Consider the following 17,500-nt stretch of genomic DNA (forward strand, 5'->3'; position numbering starts at 1 on the left):
GATGCTCTCTGACACTCATGAAGGGTCAGTCCAGTGAGCACTTCCTGTGGCATATCTCCACTTCCTGAAGATCTGTGTGTGTGTGTGTGTGTGTGTGTGTGTGTGTGCTGTGGTTTATTCCGTCAGTCCTCTGATCCATCACTGCCCACATCTGGCAGGAATTTGTGCTGGAACGGAGGGATTTGAGAAAACCAGAGAGAGAGACGGATGAGTGAAAAACGAGACTTCTGATAGAAACCAGACAGGCATTTTACCCACAACCCCCCTCTCCACCCACAATGCTCTCTGGCCAAAACCCGCTTCTGAAATTAAAACAATATTACTGGAATGAAAACATGAGCAGAGCCGAATTCTTATCTGCTGTGAGTGTGTGTGTGTTTGTCTATATGAGACACACACACACACACACACACACACACACACACACAGACACACACACACACACACACACACACACACACACACACACACACACACACACACACACACACACACACACACACACACACACACACACACACACACACACACACACACACACACACACACACACACACACACACACACACAGACAGACAGTTCAGTGCTTTGAGCATCAGTATTTGAGCTTTACATATAACACATATAGCTGTGTGTGTGTGTGTGTGTGTGTGTGTGTGTGTGTGTGTGTGTGTGTGAGTGTGTGTGTGTGTGTGTGTGTGTGTGTGAGTGTGTGTGTGTGTGTGTGTGTTTTAGGCGCCAGCACCACTGTTTTATGATTTGTAATTATTGTTTTAGTGAGCTCATGTGAACTCTTCCAGCAGCTTCAGTGATAAAATATTTTTAAGGCGAGAAACTACAGATAACAGAGTAAAGATGAAACTAATTCCAGTTCATATCATACAGTATCATATCTCTTCAGCTGATTTATTATATTAAGAATTCCAAACATTGTTGCAAATGTTTTTCTGAAATGTTTAAATATGCAAATAAGGCACTGTCTACACTGTAAAAAGTGATAAGTTGACTTAACTTTAAAATTGAGGAAACCTGTTGCCTTAAATTTTTTAAGTAAATGATAATTTAAAAAAAATATTTAAGTGAATTGTCTAACTTTTTATTAAAAATGATTATTCACTTAATAATTTTAAGGCAACGGGTTTCCTCAATTTTTATTAAGTTAAGTCAACTTATCACTTTTTACAGTGTAGTTAAATATGCACCAATTTTCATAAAATTCCAGAACAGAAATCTGAATTCAGATTCATAATTCATGTTTGATTTTATTGTCATGTTAAGAGTTGAAGGATTTCGGATTTCTCTTTTTATCACTCTGTTTACCAGACAGAAAACAAACACATTTTCACATGTTTTCAGGAGAGAATCAGAATAAACCTGTGTGTGTCAGTAATCTGACGGTGTTTCTTCATGAATGCTGTGTGTTTAGCAGCAGATCCGTCTCCAGTCAGTCATTAGAATCAGCTTTCATCAGCATTTAACTAATGAATGGAGAGCCTGACCTCTGCTGGACACACACCACACTGCAGCGACACACAATCACCAGACAAACATCATCTTACTGTAATATAGCTGTTTTTATAAATAAAGAATTCATACTTTTATTCATCAGGGATGCATTAAAGTGACCAAACGTGCCAGTAAACACATTTATAATGTTACAAAAGATTTCTATTTCAAATAAATACTGTTTTGTTTAACTTTCTAGTCATCTAGCATATTATTATGATTTCTGAAGATCATGTGACGCTGAAGACTGCAGTAATGATGCTGAAAATACAGCTGTGCATCACAGAAATATATTACAGTTTAACACATATTCACATAGAAAACAGCTGCTTTACATTAGAATAATATTTGACTGTTTTTACTGTGTTTAATCAAATAAATGCCGCCTCGGTGAGCAGAAGAGACTCTTATTATTATTGCAGATGTTTGAGTGTCGCTGTATGTGATCAAACACAGCAGGATATTTCCCATGATTCTCTCTGTTTTCTCAGCTGCTGTCTGTCACTCTGTTGACTCACGCGGAGGAAAGTTTGTTTTCCCTACAAACCAGGATTAAAAGCTTCCGCTGAGACAGAGAGAGATGTGTGTGCCATATTTGACCTTTGACCTTCAAATAATAAACCCTGTCTCTGGCTCTTTTGAGCAGCAGCTGTATAATCTCACACTTAATCATGTTAATAAAGTTAGTGTAAAGTTGATAAGGTGATAAACACACAGATCCGTCACTCTATCAGCACACTGACCTGAACAACAATACAGGTCACACGGACAGGAAGTCACCAGCACACTTCCTGTTTCTGGAGCTCAGTGCTGCTGACGGCACAGAAACACTCTTCACAGTATAGAGGCCCTTTCCTTAAACCACTTATGTCTGGAAATACTTCTTTTTGTTTATTTTTATTAACAGTTTACTAGCTTATTTTATTTCTTCTTTTTGTTATTTTCTTGAATTTACTTTTTATAAGCATGTATGTGTACATTTATGTACATATACATGCATATGTATTCTGTAAACCTCTATGTAAATATATATATATATATATATTTTTTTGATTATTTATGTTTACATCGTTCTCGTGCAGCGTCAGTTAAACGCGTTTCGTCTCGCTCTGCTGTTTGTCCTCTCCCGCGCGCCGTGTGTGTCAGTGTCGCGCATGCGCAGTTAGAGCGGTTGCTTCAGGGTAGCATTCAGTTGAGTTTGTTCTCTACTCTTTGAATTAAAAATATTATCATCTGATTGTATTATATCGTTATTGTTGTTACAAATATTATATCGCAGCTAACGTTATATAAAAGCGTTTATAAGAAGAAGGAAGGAAGACGAAGCGGAATGAATCAGTTTGAACAGTAAGTTAGCAGCTAACGGCTAATTAAACCAATCATCTGAATTTATGAACATATAAACATTTGCAGTTTACAGATTCACAAAATTGACAATTAATTTATAGTATAAGTAGATTTAGTATATAAAATCATGATCAGTGTATATATAGCCTAGTTATATATACCCCTTACGAAAATTATCCATGGTTTTATTGTAGTAAAAGTGTAGTAACCATGTTTTTTAGCGCATTTATTGCCATTTATATAACTACAGTTTTACTACAATATCATGATTAAACTATGGTTAGTGTAGCAAAACCATGGGTGATTTGTGGTTACCTTGGTTTAACTATAATGATTTCTTGGTTTTATTTGTAGTAAAATCATGGTCAATTTTTGTAAAGGACGTTACGTGTGTGTGTGTGTGTGTGTGTGTGTTTTCAGATGAAAAAGCCTCTTAAGTCTGAAATTTTCTTCTAAAATTAGCATTTTTCTCAGGCTCCTATGTTTATGTTCAGTTATTTCACACGGCACTTAGAGGCTTTTGCATCTGAACACACACACACACACACACATACACACACACATATATATATATATATATATATATATATATATATAGACACTAGCATCACTATATCAAATCAACATCTAATTGTAGCCTTTAAAAATATAAATTTGTATTATTTATTTTCTATAAAACCATTACATTTGATTAAGGTTATTAAATCTTTTTTTAATAATGTTTCAGTCTGAACGCCATAAAATGCTGATTTATTAACAGTAAATGTTGTATTTATAGTTTGCAGGAGGAAGACTCTGGTGACCATGAGGAGATGAAGGACAGTAGTGAGAGCGACGGAGGATCAATAAACAACAACAACAACAACATCAGACGCAAGGTGCCTGACACACACACTGACACACACACAGACACACACACTCACTCACTCACTCACTCACTCACTCAGAAACACTCACACACACACACACACACACAGAATGATGCATTAATGTCATGATGAAGGCCTCACACGCGTGTGTGTGTGTGTGTGTGTGTGTCAGATGGTGACCCCCGATGCAGGCGAGCACCCACTGCAGTATAACTACACGTTCTGGTATTCGCGCCGGACCCCCAGCAGACCAGCAAACACACAGAGCTACGAGCAGAACATCAGACAGATGGGGACGGTGGCGTCGGTCCGACACTCTCCTTCTGAGCTTCAGTTCTGATCCAGATCTGTGTGTGTGTGACTGTGTGTGTGACTGTGTGTGTGTGTGTCGTTCCTCCAGGTGGAGCAGTTCTGGAAGTTCTACAGTCACCTGGTGCGACCCGGAGACCTGACAGGACACAGCGACTTCCACCTCTTCAAAGAGGGAATCAAACCCATGTGGGAGGTGAGTGTGTGTGTGTGTGTGTGTTTAATTTAATTAGAAGTAGGCCAACAGCGCCCCCTAAAACCACGAGCGGTAGGACCCGGGGGAGGCTATTACTGTTTACTCTATCACACACCGAACGCATCACTCTGTGTGTGCTTTCACAGATTAAATACAGCGATCCATAACTGATGACTAAACTTTGCCACACTGCTGACGTGATCTAATCACTACACACCCTGAGCACATGTGAGTTATTCCTCTTATCAGCAAGATATATCGGCATAATATTTCATATCAGGCCGATGCTGATATTTACATTTAAAGCCGTTATCGGCCGATTCCGATATCAGTCCCATAATATCGTGCATCCCTAGAAACAGCCCCAGATTGCAAACTTTACTCAGTAGCTTTGATTGTCCACATGTGGGAGTTTGTCTTTGGCTGCAGCTTAAACATGGACATCAACACAACAGAAACATACAGACATAAGCACCGTGTAAATGATCTAAAACTCATGTGCATTATACTTTACTCTGAATTGTTCTGTAGGGTTCTAATGACTGAAACGGGCTCAGATTGATTTGCTTTGATGAGAATCAAACAAACCTCGTGTGTGTGAGCATCAGTGTGGTTTTGGTCTGAGATGAGTTTGTGTTGTGTGTCTGAATCAGGACGAGGCCAATAAGAACGGAGGGAAGTGGATCATCCGGCTGAGGAAGGGTCTGGCGTCTCGTTTCTGGGAGAACATCATCCTGGCCATGCTGGGCGAGCAGTTCATGGTGGGCGAGGAGATCTGCGGAGTCGTGGTGTCCATCCGCTTCCAGGTGCGCATAGCAGATCAGAAATCATCATTCTGTCTCGCTTCACTGTCCGTGTGAGTCTGACTCGAGTGTGTGTCCGCAGGAGGATATTCTGTCCATCTGGAATAAAACAGCCAACGATCAGGTGACCACTTCACGGATACGGGACACGCTGCGGCGCGTGCTCAACCTGCCACCAAACACCATCATGGAGTACAAGACACACAACGACAGCCTCAAGTGCGTCTCATTTGACTCCATTCACAGACTCGCTTCTGATCTCAGTCCGGATACATTCATGTGGAGATACCTGTGACCCTGGATCTCGAGATTGAGATTTATCAATAGTAGTCTTTCCATTGACGTATGGTTTGTTAGGATCGGACAATATTTGAGAATCTGGAATCTGAGGGAGCAAAAAAATCTAAATATTGAGAAAATCACCTTTAAAGTTGTTCAAATGAAGTTCTTAGCAATGCATATTACTAATCAAAAATGAAGTTTTGATATATTTACGGTAAGAAATTTACAAAATATCTTCATGGAACATGATCTTTACTTAATATCCTAATGATTTTTGGCATAAAAGAAAAATGTATAATTTTGACCCATACAATGTATCTGTGCTGCTCATGACTGCTTCTGTGCTGCAGGGTCACAGATCAGCTTTTCTGAAGGATGCTGTAAACCGTACAGGGAACTATAGAAAAACCACAGAATACAAAAAAATAAAATCACAACAGTAAATGTGAGCTTACAACACAGTTTTGACTGTGTTCTCACAAAAATTGACAATAAAATTAAAAAGTGAAATTTTTTCCAGAATTGCAAGAAAAAAAGTCTCACTTGTGAGATAAAACTCACAATTACCACTTGGTTAATTACTATAATATTAAAAGTTAAGACTATTAAAAACTACTAACTATTAAATTCAACTGCTATTTGTTTTCAGATATAATAATCAACACTCAGATATCAGCCTTCTGATGTAATATAATTATGTTCCTACTTCTTTCGTTCCAGTATACATTAATTGAGATCAGGTGAAAATATTTATCAAAATGCCTCAGAAGTTATATTTTCTTGCTATAACTAACATGTTTTGAACATTAATTGAGGTTTACTGTACATGTTCAAGTTGTTTTATTGACAGAATTACAGTGTTTTATTTGAGCCGATCGGAAGCGTCTCTGATCCTCGTGTGCTTCTTGTGTTTCAGGGATAATTCCAGCTTCCGGAACACCAAGATCACTTTGTGAAAACCTGGAAATAATTTTCATATGGACACTTTCCCTTTTACAGCACGTGTGTGTGTGTGTGTGTGTGTGTGTGTGTCCAGGATCATTCCTTCAGTTTCATTCATTCTGGTTTATTCCTCAGTAACTCGTTACAGCAGATTCAGTGCGTGTTTGAAGTGAGAACATGATTAAAGACATTCTCTGCAGTTCAGTTCAATTCCTGTTTATTTGTATGTGTTTGTACGGCTGAAGCTACGACATGAATCTTTTATTTATATGGTATGATTGCATTCCTGAGCTCGACGGAAACACGTGTGATTGGTTATAAGGCTCAACGCTGCGAAATATAAACAATACTTAAAAAGAAATGTAATGATTGAAGGGTGTTTTATTAATACAGATCTTCAGTTATTTCAGATTGCAGCAAAATCCAGTAAACAAAGACAGTGTCCAAGAAAATACACACGACAAACAACAAGATAAAATCACACTCATTCAATTGTCTTTTTATTATTTATCCAATGAATTCTGTTCCTAACAGAAAAAATGGTTTATTGCTTTGTTGCTCTGTAAAAGCGACTGTAAAAATCTGACCAAATAATGATGATTAAAGCTGTTTCCTCTGGACTCTTTCTGTTTAGAGGAAGAAGAAATTATTCAGTTATATATTATATATAATGAACACATATTTCAGCTTCTTTCTTTCTTTTGCATTTTATAGCGTTATTAATATTAATGTCGCACTTTTCCGTAATTATTAATACAGTAAATGATATAAGGCGAGGCGTCATTGAAGCTCAGTCCAAAATACTGACAGCTGAATTACAGCTTTTATTATCTTCACCTCATTGGTTTTAGATGAAGTGTCTTTGCATGTAAATATTTTATTTTATTTTTGTATGCGTTTCTATACCCTTATTTTGTGTTGTTTTGATGACGTGTTTCCGCTTCGGTCACGGCGCGATTTGAAGCGGGGAAGCAGCGCGAGACACTCGAACGGTAAACAAACTCTCATCAAACTCTATAAACTCTATAAACTCTTGATTTCGAGCCTGTAGAAGCGTGTGAAGATCTTCAGTGTGTCAGATAAACTCTCTCAGTGCGCGAGATCAGCGCTTCTTCATCTGACGGAGAACCTGCGCTTCTGACAGAAATACAGCGTTTTATTCCGTCGTGATGTAATTAAACACCAGATAACGTTACACATGAGCAGAATACTTCACTCGTGACGTTCACTCGACGCCAGGTTTTATTTTTATATAATATTTCAGCATAAGAATGTCATTTTAGTGTGTCTGCTGCTGTTGCCATGGAAACCGAGGGTTTATTTTAAGTTTTTTGCCATCGTCAAATAACCGGATATAATCGAAATCAAAACAAATGTGCATCATCTGAAAGCTGAATAAACAAGCTTTCCATTGATGTATTCGGCTGAGATACAACTATTTGAAAATCTGGAATCTGAGGGTGCAAAAACATCTAAATATTGAGAAAATCTCCTTTAAAGTTGTTCAAATGAAGTTCTTAGCAATGCATATTACTAATCAAAAATGAAGTTTTGATATATCTATGGTAGAAAATTTACAAAATATCTACATGGAACATGATCTTTACTTAATATCCTAATGATTTTTGGCATAAAAGAAAAATGTATAATTTTGACCCATACAATGTATTGTTGGATATTGCTACAAATATAGCTGCTGCTTATGACTGCTTCTGTGCTGCAGGGTCACGTGGCATATGAAGTAATGAAATAATAATTAGATTTTGTTCATATGTGAATTATGTGTTATTTATACAGTCATGGCCAAAAATATCGGCAAATAAAGTCTGTGAAAATTAATCTGCATTGTTAATCCTTTTGATCTTTTATTAAAAAAATTCACAAAAATCTAACCTTTCATTGGATAATAAGAATTTAAAATGGGGGGAAATATCATTATGAAATAAATGTTTTTCTCAAATACACGTTGGACACAATTATTGTCACCCCTAGAAATTCTTATGAGTAAAATATCTCTGAACTATATTCTGATTCATATTTTGAGCACTCCAGGGTGATTATGAGCATGATATTATCCAGCCATGGCTTCCTGTTTCACAGAAATATAAATAGGAGGGAAAACAAAGCCCAAATTCCCTTAATCATCATCACAATGAGAAAAAACAAAGAATATATTTCTGATGTGCAGCAAAAGATAATTCAGCTTCACAAATTAGTGAAGTGGCTTTAAGAAAAGAGCTAGAACAGTGAAAATCCCCATCTCCACCATCAGGACAATAATTAAGAATTTCCAATCAACAGAAAATGTTATGAAACTGCCTGGAAGAGGACGTGTGTCTATATCGTCCTAATGCACGGTGAGAAGGAGAGTTTGAGCGGCTAAAGACTCTCCGAGGACCACAGCTGGAGAATTGCAGAAAATAGTTGAGTCTCAAACAGCAGCTACATCAGCACGTGTTGTTCGGGAGGGTTTCACGAAACATTCTCCTCGCTCATCCAAAAACACACTCCAGCATATTCAGTATCAGACACGACTGGAGCTTCAAATGGGACTGGCTTCTATGCTCAGATGAAACTAAAAAATGAGCTTTTTAGCAGCCATAGATAAAAAATCAATAAGTGACTGACTCTGTTAGAAATCTTATAATGGGCCATGTTTGGATCTTCAACCGTACAATAATCCAAACACAAACCTCAAAAACAACACAAAGATGGGTCACTGAGCACAAAACCAAGCTTCTGCTGGTCATTCCAGTCCTCTGACCTGAACCCTGTAGAACATGAGTGACCTGAAGAGAAGAAGCTGTGAATCTAAAGGGTCTGGAGTGATTCTGGATGAAGGAATGGTCTCTGATCTCTCGTCAGGTGTCTCTAACCTCATCAGGCATTACAGAAGAACATTTAGAGCTGTTAAACTGACAAATGGAGGTTTCAGAAAGTATTGAATAAAAGGGTGCCGTTAATTGTGGCCAATGTGTATTAGAGAAAAACATTTTAAATTCTTATTATCCAATGAAAGGTTAGATTTTTGTGAATTTTTAAAATAAAAGATCAAAAGGATTAACAATGCAGATTAATTTTCACAGTCTTCTTTGATCATATTTACCAAGGGTGCCGATACTTTTGACCATGACTGTGTATATATATATATTAGGGATAAGCTGGTATTAAATTTTCATGTTGCGATTAATTGCTAATGCTTTTATCACGGTATACGGTACTACCACGGTATAAATTTATTTGCAAAAAAGTGTTGTCATAATACAGTATAACAGGTTTAATAACGTTTTTCTTATAACAAAAATAACTGAACATTTAAATACAATAAATCAATACACAAAAATGTCTAAAGTTAAAGAATTTTACACAGATTAAAGTGCAAAAGAATTATAATTCCATCACTTTACAGTAAGATCTCATTAGTTAATCTTAGTTAATGCATTAACATTCACAATGAGCAATAGCTACATTTCCTACAGAAGTTATTAATCTTTGTTTAAAACACAACTCTTAGTTCATGTTAGCTCAGGTTCATTAAATAACACAGTTGCAACTTTTGATTTTAACAAGGTGTTATTAAATATTGGAATTACCTGAGATTAATGAATGTTTAGAATAATTTTTCATTGGGAGTTTGTTAACTAATGAATTAACTAATGTTAACTAATGGAGCTCTAATGTAAAGTGTGACCGAACAACATAGAATCCAAACAATGTCTAGGGCATGTTATAGTGATATATCGAATACTGCACATGTCTGTTATATATATATACATATGTACATGGAAATAAATGGAAATTAATTATTTTTCGCTGATGTATTTTTTTCTGGTGAAATATTGAATAATTCATCAGATTCACCTGTCATCTCTTGTGTGTGTGTGTGTGTGTGTGTGTGCAGTGAGATGATGTCAGTGGGTCGAGCTGCTGCTGCTGCTGATGATGATGATGCTCTTCTTCATCAGTCGTGTGTTCCCGCTCTGACGCGCTCCTGGCCGTCGTCTCCTCTCTCAGCGCTGTCGTCGTCTCGTCAGGTCACCGCACGTCTCTACAGCTCCTTACAGCACAGCCGAGAGCAGGAGGTCAAAGGTCACGCGGCCAGGTGAGGCTCATCCTTTAACACCATAATCACCAGCAATACTGAGGTCACGAGTATTTAACTCACTTTCCATATCATACATTTATTCAATAACAAAAAAATAGTGGAATTCCTTGAACTTTAAATAAATAAACTTTTGTGAAAAAAGATTAAAAAATCAAATACAAATAAATAAATGAATATATACACATTTAATAATATAAAAGTAACAAAAGAGATTACAATAAATTAGATCAGCTAAGCTGTAATTCATTTCTACAGTGCACTACAAAATATTTTATTTAACTTAGTTTGGTATCATTTATTTTTCCTGTAAGTTCAATTGCCACGTGTCCCTGCAGCACAGAAGCAGTCATAAGCAGCAGCTATATTTGTAGCAATAGCCAACAATACATTGTATGGGTCAAAATTATACATTTTTCTTTTATGCCAAAAATCATTAGGATATTAAGTAAAGATTATGTTCCAAGAAGATATTTTCTAAATTTATTACCGTAAATATATAAAAAAAATTTTTGATTAGTAATATGCATTGCTAAGAACTTCATTTGAACAACTTTAAAGGTGATTTTCTCAATATTTAGATTTTTTTGCACCCTCAGATTCCAGATTTTCAAATATTGTCCGATCCTAACAAACCATACATCAATGGAAAGATTATTTATTCAGCTTTCAGATGATGTATAAATCTCAATTTCGAAAAATTGACACTTAAGACTGGTTTTGTGGTCCAGGGTCACATATAATCATTGCTGTTAACAGTGTTCACCGTCTGTTTGATTACATGACATTAACTAACTGCATGAATTGTACTGTACATTTCTGCCTTATCGACATCAGCTAGGCATAGTCACCACTGATAAGATACTACTAAATATAATGTAGAAACTTTAAAATAGAAACTTACATTTTCTATAAAGCTGCTTTGCAACGATTTGTATCGTTAAAAGCTTTATACAAATAAACTTGAATTGAATTGAATTTATTTAAATATAGTAAATTTAATAATTAGTTGTTTTCAATGAAAACTACTAAACAAATACTCAACATATATATATATTTTTTGCATATAAAGTGTATAAAATATATTTGGAATTTGAGGGATGAAAAACCTGTTGCTGTAAATGTGCTGGATTTATAGTGTAAGATGAAGCAAGTGTGTCATCACAAAAAGGGATGCAGCACAATAATCATTTTATCTTGGTTATCTTTTCTTAATCATAAGAGTTAGGGTTCATCACTATAATGTCTGGACTCGAGTTCCTTTACTTTATATTGTCTCTCTCTCTCTCTCTCTCTCTCTCTCTCTCTCTCTCTGTGTGTCAGGCAGGTGTCGTTCGCTCTGTCCTCTCCTGATCTCACTGCTGTCAGGACAACCGCAGCCACGCCCCCTCTCCTCTCTCATAGGCTGGAGGACCTAAGCCTGGACTCCACCTCCTCGCATGATGTGATTGGCTCAGAAGTGGAGGGGGTGGAGTCAGAGGGAGATGGAGAGATGGACCTTCATCTGCAGAACAGCCTGAGCAGATCGGCACAGCTGACGGTGAGCTGATCTCTGTCTGATTTGTCTAAACACAGTCTGATCTCAGTCTGATCTCAGTCTGATCTCAGTCTGATCTCTGTCTGATCTCAGTCTGATCTCTGTCTGATCTCTGTCTGATCTCAATCTGATCCCAGTCTGATCTCTGTCTGATCTCTGTCTGATCTCTGTCTGATCTCTGTCTGATCTCAGTCTGATCTCTGTCTGATCTCAGTCTGATCTCAGTCTGATCTCTGTCTGATCTCAGTCTGATCTCTGTCTGATCTCTGTCTGATCTCAATCTGATCGCAGTCTGATCCCTGTGTGATCCCTGTGTGATCCCTGTGTGATCCCTGTGTGATCCCAGTCTGATCTCTGTCTGATCTCTGTCTGATCTCAGTCTGATTGCTGTCTGATCTCTGTCTGATCTCTGTCTGATCTCAATCTGATCGCAGTCTGATCCCTGTGTGATCCCTGTGTGATCCCTGTGTGATCTCTGTCTGATCTCTGTCTGATCTCAGTCTGATTGCTGTCTGATCTCTGTCTGATCTCAATCTGATCGCAGTCTGATCCCTGTGTGATCCCTGTGTGATCCCTGTGTGATCTCTGTCTGATCTCTGTCTGATCTCAATCTGATCGCAGTCTGATCCCTGTGTGATCTCTGTCTGATCCCAGTCTGATCTCTGTCTGATCGCAGTCTGATCTCTGTCTGATCGCTTTGTGATCGCAGTCTAATGAAGACAACAACGAAAAATATTCGTTAACAAACTTTTTTCTGTGACTAAGACGAGGTTGATGAGCTAAAACGAATATCTGATGATAAAAACTGACAAAATATATGCCGCCTCTTCATTAACAAGACAAGATGGGACTAGAATGTTATTTGAGGACTATTGGACATTCAAAAGACATCCTATAGGCTAAGTTAACTGTCTTGTCTTTCAAAATGTGCGTCCCTGTCATTGTATTACAATCGGATGAGGGGCGTTCGCATATCTAGTCTCAGTATGGCAGCCGCAGTGGACGGTTAGGCTACCAAAACACGAACTAGCGATCTGAACCAATTGCCTCAGCACCCGAAGGGTTAGTCATAGAGTGACCAGACATCCCGTGTTTCCCGGGAGTCACAATTCGTTGTCGATTAACTTAAAGGTGCCATAGAATGCATTGATACAGTATTTTAAATTGTTCTCTGATATCTACATAGAAGATTTGTGGCTTAGGTAAGGGCAAAACATCTCCAGAAATGGTTTTATATGTGCATTTACAACCCTGGGATTTGTCCCTAGAATGAAACGGTCTGTTATTGGCTTATTTGGAAGGGTCATGAATAATAATGTTGAGCTCTGCTCTGATTGGCTGTTTCACAGTGCGGCTCATTTCAGTAGCTCACAGGAAGGAAACACAGGGAGGAAAATATATATTTCAATACTTTCTCTTGCAGTTCTATCGTCGGGTAATTATACTGTATATAAGATGTGGGCATCAGGGAGCTGCTATTAATATGCGGGGCATTGAAACTGCTTTCGAATGCACGATCGCTTTTTACTTTCACTTTCGAGATTCGCGATCGCACGAACTCTGTTTATACTATGGAGCGGCAGTACTTACCACACATTATACAAGATCCGATGCTTGTGAGTGTTGCTCAGGATCTGTAAATCATTCACCATCATCCTCAGTCATCTCTTACTCTGTTTATGTGGTAAGTGAAATCTTATGTACTGTAATGTAACAGGCTACCGCTAGCAAGCAGCTAACCATGTCCCTTTAGTGGCTCGCGTTATTTTATTAGAACACATTATTTGCTTTCCGTGCCTTTCTGAATACAGACACCAACCCATCCAGGGCTTGAATTTCGGCGCAGGATTGCGGGGATTGCGCATAATTTAAACCATTCCCGCAAATTTAACTTTTATAATGCGAGAAATTCCCGCACAATATTTGCTTAATCTCAGATCAAATTATGAAATACATTCACAGCAGCAAAAAAAGAAATCACTGGTTCAAACAGTCTCTAATTTAGAATTTAATTCCACAAACAGCGCTGCAGCTCTGACTGTGGCTGAGTCCTGCAGCATCGGCGTGCTCTCTGCGGCCTGCGTCGCTCTGATCTTATTCACACAAGGCTGTGTGACGCGCTCTAATATTCTGAGCCGCAAGCTACTGCGTGCGACTATGAAAAAATATTTATTTTAGATTTGCAGAGTTGAGTAATGTAACGGACATATCTCATGAATCCTTTCATAAACGAACAAAGTAGACACAATGTAAATAAGAGATTCATTATGCAGTGTAGAGAGCTTTGTTGATTATAATGGAACTTTGTGAGATCGCGATGAACTAAGGAGAGTGACAGATTTAATTATTAGTAAGGGAGTTTGTAAATGTGATATTGATTTAATACAACAGTTCAGTAAACAAGAAGTTAATATTAAGTAACTTACATTGTCTGACTATAACACTGTTGCCTGATTTTGCTCTATTTCCTCGATGAAAATAGTTTGAATCATAGCCACAGCTGAGCCGCTGCGCATCTCCATTCAAACACAGCGGCGTCTCCTTTATGAATGAACCTGCGTTTTTAAACGAATCTAGTGAGTCAGTGATTCAATTACCCATTCATAAAGACAGTCACTTCCTTGATTCCTGAATGAATCAGCCGTTCGAACGAATCAATTTAATGAATGATTCAGTGATCAAACCAGTGACTTGTCGCCACCTGCTGGCAATTTGTTTAATTTTTGACGTATCTTTCAGTTATTCAAATGTAATATTTCTATAACCTATTCAAATTGTATATTTAAAATATTAATCTCAACATGAATTTATAAATTTAATTGTACTCATACCAACTCTGAGGCTCATTAAACGTCTGAAAATACACCTACAAGCCACTTTTGTGTTCTTCTGCTCCATCTCTGTACAAATTAATTTTGTTAATACTGATTAAATTGATTATCGTATTATTCTTATTCTAATTAGAAATTTTAAAAAGCTTATAAATATGTATTTTTAAAAATTTAACAAATAAAGTTAGAAAAATGCCATAAAAATAAAATTCCCCCTGTAAATCACTTTGAGTCAAATATCACCCTGTAATGGGATGGCTAATTTTTTATCATAAATTTTGATTAAACATTAGAAAAAAATAATTAGCCCATATCTTAGAAAGCTGAGACATTCCTTCATTCAGAAGGCATAAAACTGAAAGCAACTCAAAATAATGAAACATTAAGTGACATATATTAGTTGAGTTCTTAATGTCAGTTTGAAGGAGATCATGATGTGTTTTGTATAAAATAAAATAAAAATAAAAAATAATAAAAAAAAAACAAACAAAGTAATTAAACTGGAATATATGAAATACACTGATTCTGAAAGGCATTCATAAATAGTTTTAATACAGTTCCTAATGTCAATTTGGAGGAGAGCATGAAAAATTAAGCTGTTTTAAAAACCATACATTAAAATTTGTAGACATAAATAAATGAAGACGATTATTTTAGCCCCGATGTGTCAATTTATCAACCCCCCCCCCCCCCCCCCATCTTTAAATCCCCCCCATGTGACCCATGTAAGGGGGGAATTCCCCCCCAGTTTAAAAAACGAAATTCAGGCCCTGCCATCCCTGCACTTCACATCCCCTGCACAGCCTGGAACAGAACATTTATTTCCATGATCTGGTATCTCACAATACCTGCAGAACTTCTGATGGTTCGGCTTATGGCTGGCCGAGAACATGGATGGGTGGACGTTATGCAAATGTTGGGGGCGTAACTATTAGTGATCCCGACTGTAACGTCACACTCGGTGTTGTGTTCTGATTCGCCTGTTTTTCAGTGGTCTTTTTATTCACGAGATTTATATAAGAAGGAGGAAACAATGGTGTTTGAGGCTCACGGTATGGCATTTCCATGTATAGAACTGTTATTATTCAACTATGCCAAGGTAAATACAGTTTTCCATTCTATGGCACCTTTAAAGTTAGTGAAGGCGGGATAGGTGGAATCGCGCTGATATAGAAGTGCTCTCTCGCGCTCCACTTCTTCAGTTCTCAGCGCTCAAATACACACACAGCAGTCCAAATGTCTATCGTGTAGAGTATTTCACGTAAATGCAGTCGGTTATGGCTTAAGTGAACGTAAACAGCTGAGTGAAAACTGAATGTGTGTCAGTATTACAAGCATGCCTTCCGTCTTAAAGGGACAGCATTCCTAATTAAATACCTATCTGTGTCAATAATGTTAACCAACAAAAGATGTTAAATAAATGTATACGTGTTGAGTAAACCTACTGTATCTGAAAAATGCCAGTTACATCATCAGTTACACCAGTTACATCACTTGTCCACCGCGGCACCGCCCCCACCGTTGTTTAGATTTTTTAATAGTAATAAAAATCATTTAGTTCAGTTAGAGAACAGACACTACAGTTAAAACTCAACACGGCTGCATTGCACATCGAACGAACGACAGTCGCATCACAGATCAGATTTCATCACGTGAGGAGAAGCTGACAAGAAGAGTGAGATGAGACGGACAGAAGAGTTTCAAAACGACATGCAAAAGCACCTGTTTTTAAAAATATTTTGGATTTGTCTTCTGCCGTGTATTTAAAGGTGATATTGGAAGTTTAAAAAACAAACAAACATTCGTTTCTTATTTATTTGGTTCCACAGTGTTTGCTGAGTGTTAATTTATTTAAACTGTGTATTTATTTATTTTCTATTTTACATCAAATAGGCTAGGTTATGCCGTGTCTCCAAGCTTTTGATTCGTTTTGCTGATAAACGTATGTTTCTTATTGATTTGGATTCACAGCGTTTACTGATCTTCAGTTTTGTATACCTAAACTTTGTGTTGTTATTATTTTGTATTAGGCATATAGCATGGTGTATTTTTATTTGTTTTGCTAATAAAAGTTCTGTCTCAGTCTGATCTCAGTCTGATCTCTGAGCATCTGATGCCAGGCTGCAGTCATGACTCTCACATCATCACATTATGTCAGATATTTATTTAAATCACTCCTAATTTAATCAGGATTTCTTACTGTGTGTGTGTGTGTGTGTGTGTAGAGTGGCAGGAAGCACATAGAGGAAATGGAGAATGTGAGGACACACTTACAGTCCATACTGAGAAACACACCGACATCAGCGGACAGACACGGTGAGACACACACACACACACAGATGCTTTCATAGACCTGCTGAACTGTATTTAGTGCTGATCAAATCACCTGACCTTTCACCTTTGACCCTGTAGATTTTCTGGCCCCTGCATCACAGCACTTCCTGGATGATTCACACGAGAGCGACACCACATCACACCTGCTCAGGTGAAACAGACACAAATACAGCTGTCGCTTAATTCACTTCATATTCAGAGAGTTTACTGGTGCAACAGAAGCACAGTTTGTGCTGCTAAAGCATTTAATGATACTCCGTATTCATCAAGGACTCATTAAACTGATCAGAAGTGACAGTAAAGACATTTATAATGTTACAAAGGATTCTATATCAAATAAATGCTGTTCTTCTGAACTTTCTATTCATCTGTGAATCCTGAAAAATAAAACGCATCACAGTTTCCACAAAGATATTGTGCAGCTGTATTCAACATTGATAAT

At 37.4% G+C, this 17,500-nt stretch overlaps 2 protein-coding genes across 4 annotated transcripts in view; both read left to right on the forward strand.

Moving 5' to 3' along the window:
• Window positions 1-2,630: 2,630 nt before the first annotated feature.
• Window positions 2,631-6,464, forward strand: eif4e2rs1 (eukaryotic translation initiation factor 4E family member 2 related sequence 1). Its single transcript, XM_058762855.1, has 7 exons — window positions 2,631-2,853; window positions 3,632-3,731; window positions 3,895-4,029; window positions 4,123-4,227; window positions 4,881-5,033; window positions 5,113-5,249; window positions 6,229-6,464. Exons 1-7 carry the CDS (start codon window positions 2,837-2,839, stop codon window positions 6,266-6,268), a joined length of 687 nt encoding a protein of 228 aa, XP_058618838.1. The 5' UTR covers window positions 2,631-2,836; the 3' UTR covers window positions 6,269-6,464.
• Window positions 6,465-7,107: 643 nt separating this feature from the next.
• The window catches only part of cntrob (centrobin, centrosomal BRCA2 interacting protein), a 25,675-nt gene continuing 15,282 nt past the window's right edge, over window positions 7,108-17,500 (forward strand). For all 3 annotated transcript variants that reach the window (XM_058763849.1, XM_058763848.1, XM_058763850.1), the window contains exons 1-5: window positions 7,108-7,246; window positions 10,156-10,356; window positions 11,680-11,896; window positions 16,950-17,040; window positions 17,137-17,209. In XM_058763849.1, the coding sequence (XP_058619832.1) occupies window positions 10,160-10,356; window positions 11,680-11,896; window positions 16,950-17,040; window positions 17,137-17,209 (578 nt within the window). In that variant the 5' untranslated portion in view covers window positions 7,108-7,246; window positions 10,156-10,159. The remainder of the gene's footprint in view (window positions 7,247-10,155; window positions 10,357-11,679; window positions 11,897-16,949; window positions 17,041-17,136; window positions 17,210-17,500) is intronic.

Source organism: Onychostoma macrolepis, chromosome 23, assembly GCF_012432095.1.
Source record: "Onychostoma macrolepis isolate SWU-2019 chromosome 23, ASM1243209v1, whole genome shotgun sequence".
Lineage (NCBI taxonomy): Eukaryota > Metazoa > Chordata > Actinopteri > Cypriniformes > Cyprinidae > Onychostoma > Onychostoma macrolepis.

Excerpts from the sequence above, each read along its gene's own strand:
- eif4e2rs1 (XM_058762855.1), top strand. Across the intron at positions 4,228-4,880 it reads GAATCAAACCCATGTGGGAG|GACGAGGCCAATAAGAACGG; the intron begins GTGAGTGTGTGT and ends TGTCTGAATCAG. Across the intron at positions 5,034-5,112 it reads TGGTGTCCATCCGCTTCCAG|GAGGATATTCTGTCCATCTG; the intron begins GTGCGCATAGCA and ends GTGTGTCCGCAG.